General features: G+C 43.9%; 1 protein-coding gene across 2 annotated transcripts in view; it reads left to right on the top strand.

Annotated features, from left to right (window-relative positions):
• TGFBR2 (transforming growth factor beta receptor 2) overlaps positions 1–17,074 on the top strand; it is a 105,784-nt gene that overhangs the window by 78,677 nt on the left and 10,033 nt on the right. For both annotated transcript variants that reach the window (XM_079933907.1, XM_079933908.1), the window contains 2 exons: positions 2,100–2,899; positions 4,803–4,944. In XM_079933907.1, coding sequence (XP_079790033.1) covers positions 2,100–2,899; positions 4,803–4,944 — 942 coding nt within the window. The remainder of the gene's footprint in view (positions 1–2,099; positions 2,900–4,802; positions 4,945–17,074) is intronic.

The raw sequence follows: 17,074 nt of genomic DNA on the forward strand, positions 1-17,074 counted from the left end.
ACATCCTAACTTATCTGCTGGGTCATCCCCACTTTGAGGGCTGTCCCATCCCCTAGTAGGACCTCAGTAGTTCTGTGTTTAATGAATGAATCTAGCTTCTGAACATGAGGACTGCTCCTTAGTGGGCACCTTTGAGAGAAAATGAATGACTGATAAAGTAATAGAATTCTGGCATCCGTTTCCAGTGGAGACAGGCTAGCACAAAGCTCTCCCTGAACTATAACTATGTTTCCCTGACTCTTGCCCACTGAGCATCTCCAACCGCGTTCTTCTTCCCAAGAAGAAAACTATTTAACCAGAGCCAACCAAGGCCAGCTCATGAATCAAAGTTTGAGGAACAAGACATTGTAGTTACTTAGCTGGTGATAAGGGCTCTTCTCCATTCCCCCACAGAGCCTGCCTCACTGGTCCCAGTCAGGAAACTGGCCTGCACTTCCCTTCTATAACTTCTCTCACTAATGTTTCCATTATTGCTACTAAATATCCCTGTTCTATGAAGCTATAAATCACATGACACTGAAAAGAGAAACATTACGGGGATATAAGGTAACTGACTTCCAAAGAGACCCTTACCACAGACCAGTAGGCCCAAAGCTGATGTTTCACGGTAGCCTGGGTGTTGAGCAGAACAGGACAAGTTAGAGTTTACAAAAGAGCACAGACTGCGGCAGGACTGTGGCTGTCTCTTTGTTTTCACCAGATACCATATACGTGAGCACTCTGGAGGCAGGAGTTGTCATTTTCTGTATTCCCAAAACCTCCTGCAGTGCTTGGAGCTTAGTGAACACTCAGTAAATGCTTCATCCATTTATTCAACACTTATTAAGGCCCTCATGTGTGCTAAGTGCTGGTTACAGTCATGGAGAAGAAAGGCATCGTCCCTGGCAGCATAGAGCTCTCAGTCTGCTGGGGTGGGGAAAGTAGGGAAAGGCAGATATGAAACCAATAAATGGAGTCATAGTTATTTAACTCAAATTGTGCTCACTTCTTGCACAGGAAAAATGTGGCATGCTATGAGAATATATAAAATAGAATGTTTCCCTCAATTTCCTTTAGGGAGTGACGTTTAAGCTGAGCTTTGTGGGCGTTTTTTGTGGTTTTTTTTTTTTTTTTTTTTTTTAGCAGAGAAAGATTTATTGCAGGGCCATGCAAGGAGAACAGGTAGCTCATGCCCACCACCCCCGCCAAAACCCCAAATCTCCCGAAGGGTTTCAGTGAAGCATTTTTTAAATTGAAGTATAGTTGACTTACAATGTTGTGCTAATTTCTGCTGTCCAGCAAAGTGATTCAGTTATATATATAGGTACATCCTTTTTTTAATATTCTTTTCCATTATGGTTTATCCCAGGAGATTGAATGTAGTTCCCTGTGCTATACAGTAGGAACTTGTTGTTTATTTTATATGTAATGGTTTGCATCTGCCAACCCCAAACTCCCAATCCATCCCTCTCCCACCTCCCCTACCCCTTGGCAACCACAAGCCTGTTCTCTGTGTCTGTGAGTCTGTTTCTGTTTTATAGATAAGTTCATTTGTGCCATATTTTAGATTCCACATGTAAATGATATCATATGGTTCTTGTCTTTATCTTTCTGATTTACTTCACTTAGTATGATCATGTCTAGGTCCATCCATGTTGCTGCAAATGGCATTATTTCATTCTTTTTTTATGGCTGAGTAATATTCCATTGTATATATGTACCACATCTTCTTTATCCATTCCTCTGTCGATGGACATTTAGGTTGTTTTTATGTCCTGGCTATTGTGAATAATGCCAGCAAACCATTTTTAAAGACCAGGCGTGGGAGGGGCATCCCAGGGTATGTGATTAGCTCATGCACAATTCTCTGATTGGTCAATGTTGAGTTTTGATTTCTAAGATGAGTTTTGAGGGAAGAGTAGGAGATACTGACTAGATGGCCAGAGGCAGGCAAGACTGGACAAATGCACACTAGCATCCATGCCTGTAATAAAAACTCACCATATGCTGTCCACAGAAACTATGCTGAAGGTAAAACCTACGATGCTTGGGGTGTGGACCACTTCCTTCCAGTGCACACCTGCTGACCCAGCTCCTTCTCTCCTTTGTTTCCACCTTAGAATACGCCACCAACAACCCCGACTTGCTGTTGGTCATCTTCCAAGTGACAGGTGTCAGCCTCCTGCCGCCGCTGGGCATCGCCATTGCTGTCATTGTCACCTTCTACTGCTACCGCGTCCACCGGCAGCAGAAGCTGAGCCCGGCCTGGGACTCGGGCAAGCCGCGCAAGCTGATGGAGTTCAGTGAGCACCTGGCCATCATCCTGGAGGATGACCGCTCTGACATCAGCTCCACCTGCGCCAACAACATCAATCACAACACGGAGTTGCTGCCCATTGAGCTGGACACCCTGGTGGGCAAAGGGCGCTTCGCCGAGGTCTACAAGGCCAAGCTGAGGCAGAACACGTCTGAGCAGTTTGAGACCGTGGCCGTCAAGATCTTCCCCTATGAAGAATATGCCTCCTGGAAGACGGAGAAGGACATCTTCTCGGACATCAACCTCAAGCACGAGAACATCCTGCAGTTCCTGACAGCTGAGGAGCGCAAGACGGAGCTGGGCAAGCAGTACTGGCTGATCACCGCCTTCCACGCCAAGGGCAACCTGCAGGAGTACCTGACGCGCCATGTCATCAGCTGGGAGGACCTGCGCAGGCTGGGCGGCTCGCTGGCCCGTGGCATTGCACACCTACACAGCGACCACACGCTGTGCGGCCGACCCAAGATGCCCATCGTGCACAGGGACCTCAAGAGCTCCAACATCCTGGTCAAGGGAGACCTCACCTGCTGCCTCTGTGACTTCGGCCTCTCCCTGCGGCTGGACCCCACTCTGTCTGTGGATGACCTGGCCAACAGCGGGCAGGTAGGGCAGCCCCGGCCCCCTTGGGCCCCTCCCCTTGCTACTGGCACCCCTCCCTCTCATTTCCATCAGCCCTGCACTCTGACACTGGTCCAGGGAATCCAGTTAATCCTGACTGCACCCCGCTCTCGTGCCGGGGTACCTCTGCCAACCAGCAGCATTTCTCTCCCTGGTTCTCCAGATCCTTACCAGCCTAGGACAGGCATTTCTCCCTGAGTCAGTTCTCATTTCTCTTCCATTTGGACATTATTTTCCTTTGCTTCGAACACTGCTAGTACTGTATTTCTATCTTTTCCCTGTCTTGGGGTTGTACTCAGCCCTTGCTACTCTGTATTCTTGGTCCTTATATTGTTTTTATTTTGGTTTTGGTTTTTTTGGTTTTTTTTTTTTTTTTACCATTTTAGAAGGCAGTCTCCTTGAAGTCCAAATCCACATCCATTTGGTCACATCCATCACAAGGCCTTGAACAGGGAAAGTGACCAATAAGTATTTGTAGAGTGAGTGACGGACTGGGTGAAGGAAGAGTTCCTCTTTTGAAGCACCTCACTGATTAAAATTGAAACCTTTTTGGTTAAGGAGCTATTAGATACTAACATTACCATCATTCTTTATGTTTCACACACCGGAAGCTTGGCTGTGGGTTAGAGCGAAGTGTTGAGAGCACCGCTGTTTCCTCTCACCAGGCTGAGGGGAGTGCTTTTGAAGCATCTAGTCACTGCTCAGGCAGCTCTCTGGGTCCATGGCCACACATCAAGTGTAGAGATAAACATGTAGAAACACGGACAGATTACTGTGCCAGGGTAACAAGTCATGCAATGACCTATTACAAAGAAAAATTTCTTCTAATGCATGCCAGTAAGAAGCGTTATTTGGGGTGATATTATCTACTCACTTGACATTCCCTGGATCCTTGGGAAGGTAGGATTTCATTGTTATTTAGTCAGTCTATACAAGCTGCATTATCAAACATTCAAGTGATTTTTTTCCCCCAGAAGCATTTCTTATATGTTCCTATGTATCGCAGTGTTTTCATACTACCAGTCATCGTTCAAATAAAACTACATAGCATGCCCATCAAAATTATAAAATGAGGGCTTCCCTGGTGGCGCAGTGGTTGAGAGTCCGCCTGCCGATGCAGGGGACACGGGTTCGTGCCCCGGTCCGGGAAGATCCCACATGCCGTGGAGCGGCTAGGCCCGTGAGCCATGGCCGCTGAGCCTGTGTGTCCGGAGCCTGTGCTCTGCGATGGGAGAGGCCACAACAGTGAGAGGCCCGCGTACCGCAAAAAAAAAAAAAAAAAGAAAAAATTAAAATTATAAAATGACCAGGTTTGGGCTCTTAATGGAAATACTTTCATACAATTCAATTTAGCAGAGATTTTATGTAATCATATGACATGCTCGGCACACTAGAATGTGCCATGGGGTAAACAAAGAAGATTAAGACAATTCTCAAGTGACAAAAAATTAATGGCAATTATTATTTCACCACAAATCTTGGAGTTACAAGGGTGAAAAAATATTTAATTTGCAAAAACAAAAATCAACATCAAAAGTATCACTGATGTGGTCGCTCAGGTTCTCTGCAAGGATGTTATTGTATACATGATATGATGACATATGTCACGGGGCTAAACAAAGCAGCTCTGGGGTTTGGCATTTCCTTATTGTGGCATTTTTTTTCTTTATATTCATTAAAAAATTTTTTTTTAATTCATTTATTCATTTATTCAAAAAAATAATTACATAAGCTGTACATTTCTGTGCAGGTCTCGTTACTTTAAAAAGCATTGTGCTTTTTAAAGGTCCACTACCCGTGTAGGGACAAACATCAGCTATAGTTTGAAAATAGGTACGGTACGCAGCTGCAATTCAGTGATGGACCTCAATGTCTTTTTCTGCTTTAGGTGGGAACGGCGAGATACATGGCTCCAGAGGTCCTAGAGTCCAGGATGAATCTGGAGAATGTCGAGTCCTTCAAGCAGACAGATGTCTACTCCATGGCCCTGGTGCTCTGGGAGATGACGTCTCGCTGCAGCGCAGTGGGAGGTAGGCATGGACACCGTCGCGGTGCAGTGGTGCCTCACGCGCCTTCGAGCGCGATGTTGTGCTCTTTGCTTCAACATGGTTCCAGGGATACAGAGCGCTCATTGAGATCTGGTAGGACACAGCTATTCCAGAACGATCCAGAATGGTGCTAAAAAGCCTAGGTTTTATAGCTGAAAGCCAGGTTTGGAGCACAAAGCATTTTATCTCCTTTCCTGAAGTTTATAATTACTTTTCTCTTGACGCATCGTGCCACAGATATTTACATATCTGGCAAGAGATGAACACTAGTAATATAAGAATTATTTCTTATCAAATGGGTACCATGATTCAGAAAAGTATCTGACTTTAGTTTCTTTTTGTATTTTAAGGTTTTTCAGAATTATATGGTACAGGAACTGGATTTGACTCAAAATTTACTTTTATGGACATAACTTCCCTTTGTTGAACAAAACAAGCAAAATGGTTTGACATATTTGTTTAGGTTTTGAAAAATCTAATGAAGAGAGGTTATTGAGGAATGCAGTATTCTTCTGGGGTACAGGGGGATGTCATCGTTTTAGAGAGCATTGTCCCCTGATCTTCTTGGAGATGGGATTGGCTAATGTCTACATCACTTTATCCTTTTCTGACCCTTCTCTCAGTGGTTTCCGTCAGGGTCTTAGGTCTCACCTTAGAAAATTGATGTATCCCAACGTGGTCCTGGCTAGATGCTAAGTCAAGCCAAGCTAACACCAATTTTAACCCTTTGTTTTGTAATAATGTTAGACACACAGAATCACTGCGTGAGTAGCACAGGGAGTTCCCATATGCTCTTCACCCAGCTTCCCCTTGTGCTAACACCTTACCTAAACCAAGCACAGCTGCAGAAGATTGGACATTGACATTGGTACCATGTCTTTAATTAATCTATGGGACTAACTTGTATTTCCAAGCCCCCAGTAATGGGGCACAGGATCCACTCCAGGATTCCACGTTACCTTAGCATCCAGGCCACCTCAGTCTCCTTTGATGTGTGACGGTTGCTCAGTCTGTTCTTTCGTGACCTTGACACTTGGGAAGAATTCAGACCAGGTATTTTATAGCCTGTCTCTCACTTTGGGTTTCTCTGATGTTTTCTCATGATTAGATTGAGGTTGTGCATTTTTAGGCAAGAATACCACAGAAATGATGTTGAGCCCTACTCAGGGTGTCACATGCGGGTGGAGATGCCAGTGTGCTGTCCAATCTCATCATGTGCTGAAGGTGTCTCCACATTTCTCCCTGTAAAGATACTACCTTTTCCACTTGTAATTTATACAAATCTTGTGGGAAGGCACTTTGACCTGTTTCTACTAAACACCTGTTTAGTAAGGAGACTAGACCTGTTTTTTACCATTATTTTACCTGCTAATTCTAGGGTCCATCAGTAGTTCTTGCCAGCTACAGTTATTACTGTAATGTTTGCCTAATGGTGATTTTCTGTTTTTCTTATCCCTTCTACATTTATTCATAGATATTCTGCTTACGAAATATCTGTCCTTTCTCTCACCAGCCCGTTTTATTTATTTGTTTTACTATGTATTTATATGAGTATGAAGTTGTGGATATTTATCTTATTCTATGGGTATTTAATATTATCAATATTTATTTTGTCGCTTAGATCATAACAGCTTTGGTCACTGGGCCAAACTACCTAGCATTTTGCTCCAGGTGGATCTGGTTGGCACCATTTCCTGCTCTGATAATTCCTCCTTTTGAGAACCTTCTTAGCTGACTCTCTAGGATGGGTCCTGCTGGGAGCCTTGCTGTCCCATCACCTGTTTCCCTGGGTCCCTGCATGGGGATGGCACTTCCTGTCTGGTTGACCCTGTTATTTTCTGGTTTCCTGCCTGAGATGTCTTCCCAAAAGTAACAGTTTTTTCTTGCACAGTGAAATTTGTTTAATCAAGTTTTAGCCACTGAGAATCATTTTCTACTTGAAAGCTTTGACAGCTCGAAAATGAATCCTTAGACCAGACCAGTGTGAGTTGTGTCAGAAGAGACGATGATGCTGTTGTCATCGTCTCAGAATAAATTTACCTCGTTTTTGGTATCTCTCTTATCCTTTCAAGCCCGTCATTCTATAAACGTGAGCTGGAGACTGTGTCCCTGTCTTCCCCTCTGGCAGTGCTGCTAGCTTCTTAAGGCCTGATGTGAGCTCCCTGCTTCCTCGGTTATCAATGACCGACGCCCTTTCCTGTTGATATTTGCTGAGTGTGGAAGAATTCAGGCTAATGGGGAAGAACCGAGTTCACCAGCTTTTACAAGGTCTAAAAACGGATACAGTATAAATAAGTTTTCCCAAGGAAGGAACAGGGTCCCATTTGTTTAGCAAGCCTCAAAAAACCTTTCATAACCTTTAGGATAAGAACAGACAGCTTTAGGGAACCGGAAAGAGGCCATCCCGGTTTTCATTTTGTTTGATCTTAAGCCCACAGTACTGTTCCTCCCATCTCCGCTCAGGCTGCAAAAATCAAAGTTCTTTGTCTATCCTCACTTTTGTCCAGCAGACAGCCCTTCACTTGATTAAGTGCGTGAACTCATGTATTAAACCCTTTCTTTTGCCTTCTTTTAAAAGTACTGTTTTTTTCTGAGGTTTTTTTTGTTTTCTGTTCTTTTTGTGTCTGTGCTTCAAAAACTGTGAAGGCAGATTTTCAGCCTAGTCTTAATTACAGAGACTTTTCTTTTATATTTAAAGAGCCCCTTAGAGGGTACATTAAAGTTAGTACCTTCTAAGGGAAGTTAGGGTGTGTTCCCTCTAACCTGTTGTACAAACACAGATGGAAGGACAAGTATTTCCATGAAGAAGCTTGCTGTCTACTGATGAAACAGACTTTTTTTTTCTCCTTTACTTTTAAAAACTTTGCACATTCAGACACATTTCTTACCTTACACATAAAAGAGACAATATTCCTCTAGTTGATATTACGCCTTAATTTATACAGAGAGAGGGGCAGGATATAAAAGGGCTTTCCTGAAGCTTAAACTTCTTTCTGTGACTTGAAAATACAGCATATGTAATTACTATTTTTCATGGACAGTCTCATTTCAGAAAAGGAAATGTGGAAAATGCTTACCTCAGTGTGATGAGTTATAGATTAATATTTTATTTCACAATATAGATCCACTGATATTCTCTCCCATTTATTCTGAGCAGCAGGACATCTAACTGAATGAAGCAGGAGACTAGGCATCAAAGAATGGTCTTGCAGGAGAAGGTGAAATCCCAGCTTTCCTGACTCGAGTGACTCTGTTCTGTTCTCAGGGCTGAGCCCAAACTCTTGGCGTGGATGCCCAGCAGGCCTCGCCTGCTTCTCTCTGCGTTTATCACAGGTCTTAGTGCTAGGCTTTGTCTTGTACTATTTACTGGGCCTAGAACACCGAAGGAGACTTTTTTACAGGCGAGGCAGGGGACAAGGAACTGAGTGCCCAGATTGGCTAAAGGGAGTTCAACAGTAGGGTCAGGCAAGGAGGGTTAGGTCAGCTCTCAAAGGAACAATGAGGCTCAGAAGTGTCCTCTCTGTGCAAGAAGTACAGAGGAAACACGAACAAGAGACAACACAACACTGGAGAAGCCGCACTCTTCTCAGGTGAGAAAATGCAGAGGTGGTAATAGCACTCTTTGGAAGCCAGCTGGTCCAGCTACCTTACCACAAGATTCCACCTAGGAGCTCAAGAGATGGGTTGTCATAATTGAAGAGAGTCGTCAAAAGGGAAAGACTTTCTGGTAGAAGTAGGTTTGGTCCAGATGAAGAAGGCCACGGAGAAACAATAACTACCATTACATAAGCAATTGCTTCATGGAACAACTCATTCCATCTACCAAGGACTCTTTGAAGGGTGTGCTGTTACTAGCCCCATTTTACAGATGGGAAAACTGAGATTTTAGGAGGTGGGAAAGTTGTGGAGACAAGCATCAGAGCCCTGTTGTCTGGCTCTGGCCCACAGGCCCTAACCTTCCTAGTACAGTGTTGGCCTGACCAATGGAGAGCATGTATAGCCCATGGCAGCTAGAACTACCATTATTATTTTTACAGAACTGGGTAGTCAATGCTACTCTGTGTATTGTGACCTTTGACTTGAAGCCTTTCTGGAAGCATCTGGCAAGACAGTCACACACTTGGGGAACATTCAGTGATGGCCTCACTTCTGAACATTTCCAGTGGTTGACTTGACTTTCGTCTCATCTCTGGGTGAGTCTCTGTTAAAAGAATCCCAAAGCTATTAAATGCTGTAGCGTGTTACAGCCTCAGTGCCTTAAAGTCTGAGATAACTTCCTTATCCTTATTTCTCTGAAGATATATCTATTCATTCTTTCATTCACTAAACCAATATTTATTGAGTACCTACTGCATGGAAGGCATTACTCAAAGTGCTCAGGGTACAGAGACTCTCAGGAGATGGCAGAGTAGAAGGATGTGAGCTCATCCCCCTCACAAAAACACCAAAATCACAACTAACTGCTGAACAACTATCGATAAAAAAATGCTGGAAGCTATCAAAAAAGATATACTACATCCAAAGACAAAGAAGAAGCCACAACAAGATGGTAGGAGGGATGCAATCGTGATAAAATCAAATCCCATACCCATTGGGTGGGCAACACACAAACTAGAAAATAACTATATGGCAGAAGTTCTCCCACACGAGTGAAAGTTCTGAGCACCATGTCAGGCTCCCCAGCCTGGGGGTCTGGCATCAGGAGCCCCCAGAGCATCTGTTCTGAAGGCCAGTGGGGTTTGATTGCAGGAATTCCACAGGACTGGGGAAAACAGAAACTCTAGTCTTGAAGGGTGCACACAAGGTTTCGTGCACACCAGGACCCAGGGGAAAAAGAAGTGACCTCTTAAGAGCCTGGGCCAGACCTACCTGCTGTTTATTAGAGGGTCTCCTGTGCAGGTAGGGTGTGGCTCTGGCTCACTGCGGGGACAAAGACACTGGTGGCGGTAGTTCTGGTGAGTACTCATTGGCGTGAGCCCTCCTGGAGGCCACCATTTTCTCACCAAGACCTGGCCCCACCCAACAGCCTGTAGGCTCCAATGCTGGGACGCCTCAGGACAAACAAACAACAGGGTGGGGACACAGCCCCACCCATCAGCAGAAAAGCTGTCTAAAATCTTCCTGAGCCCATAGCTTCCTGCTAAACACACCCCTTGACACAGCCCTGCCCACCAGAGGGACAAGAACCAGCTCCAGCCACCAGTGGGCAGGTACCAGTCCCTCCCACCAGGAAACTGGCACAAGCCTATTGAGCCAGCCTTATCCACCAGGGGGCAGACAGCAGAAGCAAGAAGAAATAAAACCCTGCAGCCTGTGGAACAGAAACCACAATCACGGAAAGTTACACAAAGAGATGGCAGATGAATATGTCCCAGATGAAGGAACGAGATACCCCAGGAGAACAACTAAGTGAAGTGAAGATAAGCAATCTACCTGAAAAAGAATTTTCATACACCACAGTCAAGTGCGATTTATCTCAGGGATGCAAGGATTTTTCAGTATCTGCAAATCAATCAGTATGGTACACCACAATAATAATTTAAAGAATAAAAACCATATGATCATCTCAGTAGATGTAGAAAAGTTTTTGACAAAATTCAACACCAATTTATGATGAAAACTCTCCAGAAGGTAGGCATAGAGGAAACACACGTCAACATAATTAAAGGCCGTATATGACAAACCTACAGCTAATATCATGCTCTGAGGAAATGCTTTCAGCTTTTTACTGTTAAGATAAGGAAAAAGACAAGGATGTCCACTCACCACTTTTATTCACCATAGTTTGGAAGTTCTAGCCATGGCAATCAGAGCTGAAAAAGAAATAAAAAGAATTCACATTAGAAAAGAAGGAAAACTATCACTGTTTGCAAATAACATGATACTATACATAGAAAAATCCTAAAGATGTTACCAAAAGACTACTATAGCTCATCAATGTATTCGGTAAAGTTGCAGGATACAAAATTAATACACAGAAATCTGTTGCATACACTAACAAAAAAAGATCAGAAAGAGAAATTAAGGAAACAATCGCATTTACCATCGCATCAAAAATAATAAAATACCTAGGAATAAACTTACCTAAGGAGGCAAAAGACCTGTACTCAAGAAACTATAAGATGGTGATGAAATAAATCAAAGATGACACATACAGATGGAAAGATATACCGTGTTCTTGGATTGGAAGAATCAATATTGTCAAAATGACTGTACTACCCAAGGCAATCTACAGATTCAATGCAGTCCCTATCAAATTACCAATGGCATTTTTCACAGAACTGGAACAAAAAATCTTAAAATTTGTATGGAGACACAAAAGGCCCTGAATAGCCAAAGCAATCTTGGAAAAGAAAAACAGAGCCAGAGGAATCAGGCTCCCTGACTTCAGACTATACTATAAAGCTACAGTCATCAAAACAGTATGGTACTAGCACATAACCAGAAATATAGGTCAATGGAACAGGATAGAAAGCCCAGAAATGAAACCATGCACCTGTGGTCAATTAATGTACAACAAACGAGGCAAGACTATACAATGGAGAAAAGCGAGTCTCTTCAATAAGTGGTGCTGGGTAAACTGGAACACTACATGTAAAAGAATGAAATTAGGGCTTCCCTGGTGGCACAGTGGTTGAGAGTCCGCCTGCCGATGCAGGGGACACGGGTTTGTGCCCTGGTCCAGGAAGATCCCACATGCCGCGGAGTGACTAGGCCCGTGAGCCATGGCCGCTGAGCCTGCGCGTCTGGAGCCTGTGCTCTGCAACGGGAGAGGCCACAACAGTGAGAGGCCCGCGTACCACGCAAAAAAAAAAAAAAAAAAAAAAGAATGAAATTAGAACATTCTTTAACACCAAAAATAAACTCAAAATGGATTAAAAACCTAAATGTAAGACTGTACACTATAAAACTCTTAGAGGAAAACATAGGAAGAACAGTCTCTGACATAAATTGCAGCAATATCTTTTTGATCCGTCTCCTAGAGTAATGGAAATAAAAACAAAAATAAACAAATGGGACCTAATTAAACTCAAAAGCTTTCGCACAGCAGAGGAAAACATAAACAAAATGAAAAGACAACCCACAGAATGGGAGAAAATATTTGCAAACGATGTGACCGACAAGGGAGTGATCTCCAAAATATACAAGCAGCTCATGCAGCTCAATGTCACACACACAAAAAAACCCAATCAAAAAATGGGCAAAAGATCCTAAATAGACATTTCTCCAAAGAAGACATACAGATGGTGAAGAGGCACATGAAAGATATTCAGCATTACGAATCATTAGAGAAATGCAAATCAAAACTACAATGAGATATCACTTCACACCAGTCAGAATGGCCATCACCAAAAAGTCTACAAACAATAAATGTTGGAGAGGGTGTGGAGAAAAGGGAACCCTCTTGCACTGCTGGTGGGAATGTAAATTGGTGCAGCCACTATGGAGACCAGTATGGAGGTTCCTTACAAAACTAAAAATAGAGCTATCATATGATCCAGCAATCCCACTCCTGGGCATATATCCAGAGAAAACCATGGGTCAAAAGGATATGTGTACCCCAATGTTCATTGTAGCGCTGTTTATAATAGTCAAGACACAGAAGTAACCTAAATGTCCATCAACAGATGAATGGGTAAAGAAGATGTGGTATGTATATACAATGGAATATTACTCAGCCATTAAAAAGAATGAAATAATGCCATTTGCAGCAACATGGGTGGACCTGGAGCTTATCATAGTAAATGAAGTAAGACAGAGAAAGACAAATATCATATGATATTGCTTATATGTGGATTCTAAAAAAAAATGATACAAATGAACTTATTTACAAAACAGAAACAGACTTAGAAAACACACTTATAGTTACCAAAGGAGCAAGGTTGGCTGGCAAGGGGTGATAAATTGGGAGTTTGGGATTGACATATACACACTACTATATTTTAAATAGATAATCAACAAGGACCTGCTGGTGGCTCAATGGTTAAGAATCTGCCAATGCAGGAGACACAGGTTCGAGCCCTGGTCCGGGAAGATCCTACATGCTGCAGAGCAACTAAGCCCATGCGCCACAACTACTGAGCCTGTGCTCTAGAGCCTGCGAGCCACAACTACTGAGCTCGCGTGCCACAACTACTGAAGCCCACACACCTAGAGCCCACGCTCCGCAACAAAAGCCACAGCAATGAGAAGGCTGTGCACCGCAACAAAGTGTAGCCCCTGCTTGCTGCAACTAGAGGAAGCCCATGTGCAGCAACAAAGACCCAATGCAGCCAAAAATAAATTAATTAATTAAAAAAAATAATAATACCTGAGAAATGTACAGTATGACCTCAAAGGAAAAAAAAATACTAAGCACAGGGAACTCTGCTTAGTATTCTGTAATAACCTGTAAAGGAAAAGAATCTGAAAAAGAATAGATATATGTATATGTATAACTGAATCACTTTGCTGTATGCCTGCAACTAACACAAATTGTAAATCAACTGTAGTCCAATTTAAAATAAAAATTAAAAGAAAATGCGAAGGATGCAGCAGTGGGAAAAAAAGAGACCCTGTCCTCAAGGGACTGGGTGTCTAATGAAGAGCTACTATGCTAGAAAGACAAGTACTGCATGAATAGATATAAAATCATAACTTAAGGGCTGGGGGTGTGTATGATGATTGCAGAAAGAAAAACAAAATAGAGTTAGGGGATAGCTAATAACAGGGGTTGTTACTTCAGGCACTTGGGTCATCTGAAAGTATAGAAAAGAGAAACCAAGAAAACAGGTTTTTCAGAGTTGCTTGAGGAGGGAACAAATGGAAGGAGGTGGCCAGTGTGTTACTGTTTTATAAAGGAGGAAAGCCATGAACTCACCATCCCTCCAGGACAAATCAGGAGAGTTGTTCTCTTCTACAAAGAAGTCTCTGTCCTGGCTTTCGGCTTGTCTGGTGTCCATGCAAGTGTTTGCACCGTGTGTGGTGTGTGGGAAGCGGAGGAAGGTGGGTCCTTCAGGGCCCCCTCTGGGAGCACAGCAGGCACAATATTCACGTCACCCGAGCCAACCGGGCCCCCAGGCTGGCCGACTTCCAAATCCCTGGCCATGTCGGCCTTTGAATAGCAGCTGACACACAGCAGCCAGCTGAGCAAGTATTTTCACAAGAGGAGAAACACAACCCCAGCTTGCTGCAGCCTGTGAGGCAGACAAAACATGCAAAAGAATCAAAAGGAAAGGAGGGAAGAAAAAAAAGAGGGGTGGGAGAGGAGTGAAGAGAGCCTGGGATCGCAGCCTTCATCTTCCTGCATTTCCAGGCAGGATAATTTGGAAGGAAGGCAGATATAAAAGTCAGGGTTGTGCTCAGGCAAAAACTGCCAACAACTTCACGGCTCTATGAAGTTGGAACCACGATCAAAACAGCAGCTGCAGACCAGATGCTGACTTTCAGGGAGTGAGCATCTCCGCTGCCTGGGTCCCCTCTGAGCTCCAGAGCCGGAGACTGCAGACTTTCTCCTGAGAGCCTCCAGCCAGACAAAGAGATGCTGTGGGGCCAGGATGGGGCGGTGGCCCTCAGTGAAAGGACTGCGGTGGGGAGGATGGGATGGGGGTGGGAAGAAGAGCAGAGAGATCTAAAACTTTCTTAGAACAGAGGCTGTGTGAAGCCCTCAAGGAAATCCCAAGGTCCCCATTGCGCCTATAGGGAGGCAGGCAGCTGAGGCGCGAGAGGGAGCCTGGTCCCAGCAGGTGGTATCTGCCTTGGGTTGGGTGCCTCGGGCCCTGGAACAGGAGCCTGAGCTGACATTCTGTAGGAAAAAGAGGGCAGGAAAAGCCACGGAGAGAAGGAACAGGCAGTGAGTCAGGAAGGGGAGGGAGCTGATGAGCCCTGTGCTAGCAGGCAGGTCACCATGGGGACAACCAGAGCATGATCCCACTGGGGACCCTGGCAGTGCACAGAGCCCACGTGCACCTCAGCATCACACCCCCGGCTCAAGGAAGCCCGGTTTATCTTCCAACCCCCATCTGCTGCTGATTGAGGGCTGCCCTTGGGGCACGTTGGGAGGGTGGACCCCAGACGCCGGCCTGACCCTCTTGGACTTGGGCCAGCGTGGGTGCACAGGGTGAGTGCTGAGCGCTGTGGCCAGCGTCCTAGGGTAGTAAGCGTGCCCTCGGCCGGCATCCACGGTTCGGCATCCGCGGATCCAGCCACTCACGGATCTTGTACTGTGTTTACAGTCCACGGTTGCTTGAATCGTGGATGCAAAGCTCGCATATACAGAGGGGCAAATATGGGGCTTGTGCGTCTGCAGATGTTGGTATCTGCTTCTGGTCCTGGAACCAACGCCCCACGAGTACCGAGGGAGGACTGTGTTAACGATGGTCAGCACTTGCGCTTTCTCTTGTTTTGTGGATACAGAAACTGAGGCACAAAGAGTTGATGTCTCTTTTCCAAGTCCTCATCTCTAGTTTATGATGGGTCTGGGGTAAACACAATGAATAATACCCCTACTTATGATGCATACCGTTAGCACTTTTTTTTTTAAGTGCTAAACTCGATCTTACTCTCTAAGCTGTTTGCTTTTTTTCTTAGAGGCATTTCCAAAATTTTTAAAAGATGGTATTTATTTTATTTTATTTATTTTTATTTTTAATTTTTTGATGGTATTTATTTTAAAAGATGGCACTCTCTGAACTAACCCCACTCACCTTTTGACTTGCTTTCTCTGCAGTTCTTCACATTATTTGATCAAAGGCACAAAAAGAAAAATGCAACAGTCTCATTTTTCTCCATCTGCACCACCATCAGCCTTATCCCAGGGGGAGCTCTGGAGCATGAATTGCACAGTAGTCATCTCCTCTAGGGGCAAGACAGACTGTTAGAACTCCTGTGTTGACCCAGCAATACATTACCGGGCATATACCCAGAGAAAACCATAATTCAAAAGGACACATGCACCCCAATATTCATTGCAGCACTATTTACAATAGTCAGGACATGGAAGCAACCTAAATGTCCATCAACAGAGGAATAGATAAAGAAGATGTGGTACCTATATGCAATGGAATACTACTCAGCCATAAAAAAGAGTAAAATTGGGTCATTTGTAGAGACGTGGATGGATCTAGAAACTGTCATACAGAGTGAAGTAAGTCAGAAAGAGAAAAACAAATACCGTATATTAACGCATATATGTGGAATCTGAACAAATTGGTGTATACGATCTTATTTACAAAGCAGAAATAGAGACACAGATGTAGAGAACAAATATATGGATACCAAGGGGGAAGTGGGGGGGATGATTTGGGAGATTGGGATTGACATATATCCACTACTATGTATAAAATAGATTACTAATGAGAACCTGCTGTATAGCACAGGGAAGTCTACTCAGTGCTCTGTGGTGACCTAAATGGGAAGAAAATCCAAAAAAGAGGGGGTATATGTATATGTATAGCTGATTCACTTTGTTGTACAGTAGAAACTAACACAACATTGTAAAGCAATTATACCAATTAAAAAAAAAAAAACTCCCATGTTACTTCGTCATTGGCTACAGACTGCCCTCCAGGCCAGGAAGCTCCCATCATCCAAGGGTAATTCTCCATAGAAGGGAGAAATTGTGAGCCCTTACAACTCAGCGTTTGCAGCACCTCGGGGCTGTGGTGTTCTTGGCTTGGTAAAGGGGGTCTAGGCAGGCTGCCAACCACATCTGCCATGGCAGCCAAAAGAGTTGGAAATGGAGAATCAGTGGACTGATACATTGTCTAAGGAGCAGTTTATGTCATATGCAAATCATATTATATTATATTATATTATATTATATTATATTATATTATACAAACCTCAGGGCATGGCACTAAGAGAGCATCATTATTTGATTAGATTGAATTACAGGATAGTTCTGGAGGGGGACATGGAGGTCATCTAGTTCAGCCCATTCATTTTATAGAAAAGAAGATTTAGGTCAGAGTAAACCCTTACTGGGAACTTATCTCTTGCTTGAATTCAAGCCAGCTCATATTTATTGAAAGCCTACTGTGTATAAGGCACAATTTCAGCAGACACAAAACTCAGCCTCTGCCTCAGGCCTTAGGAGTTTACAGTCCGGTAAAAGATAAGGGACTAGAAGAAA

This window comes from Stenella coeruleoalba (assembly GCF_951394435.1).
Source record: "Stenella coeruleoalba genome assembly, chromosome: 10".
Lineage (NCBI taxonomy): Eukaryota > Metazoa > Chordata > Mammalia > Artiodactyla > Delphinidae > Stenella > Stenella coeruleoalba.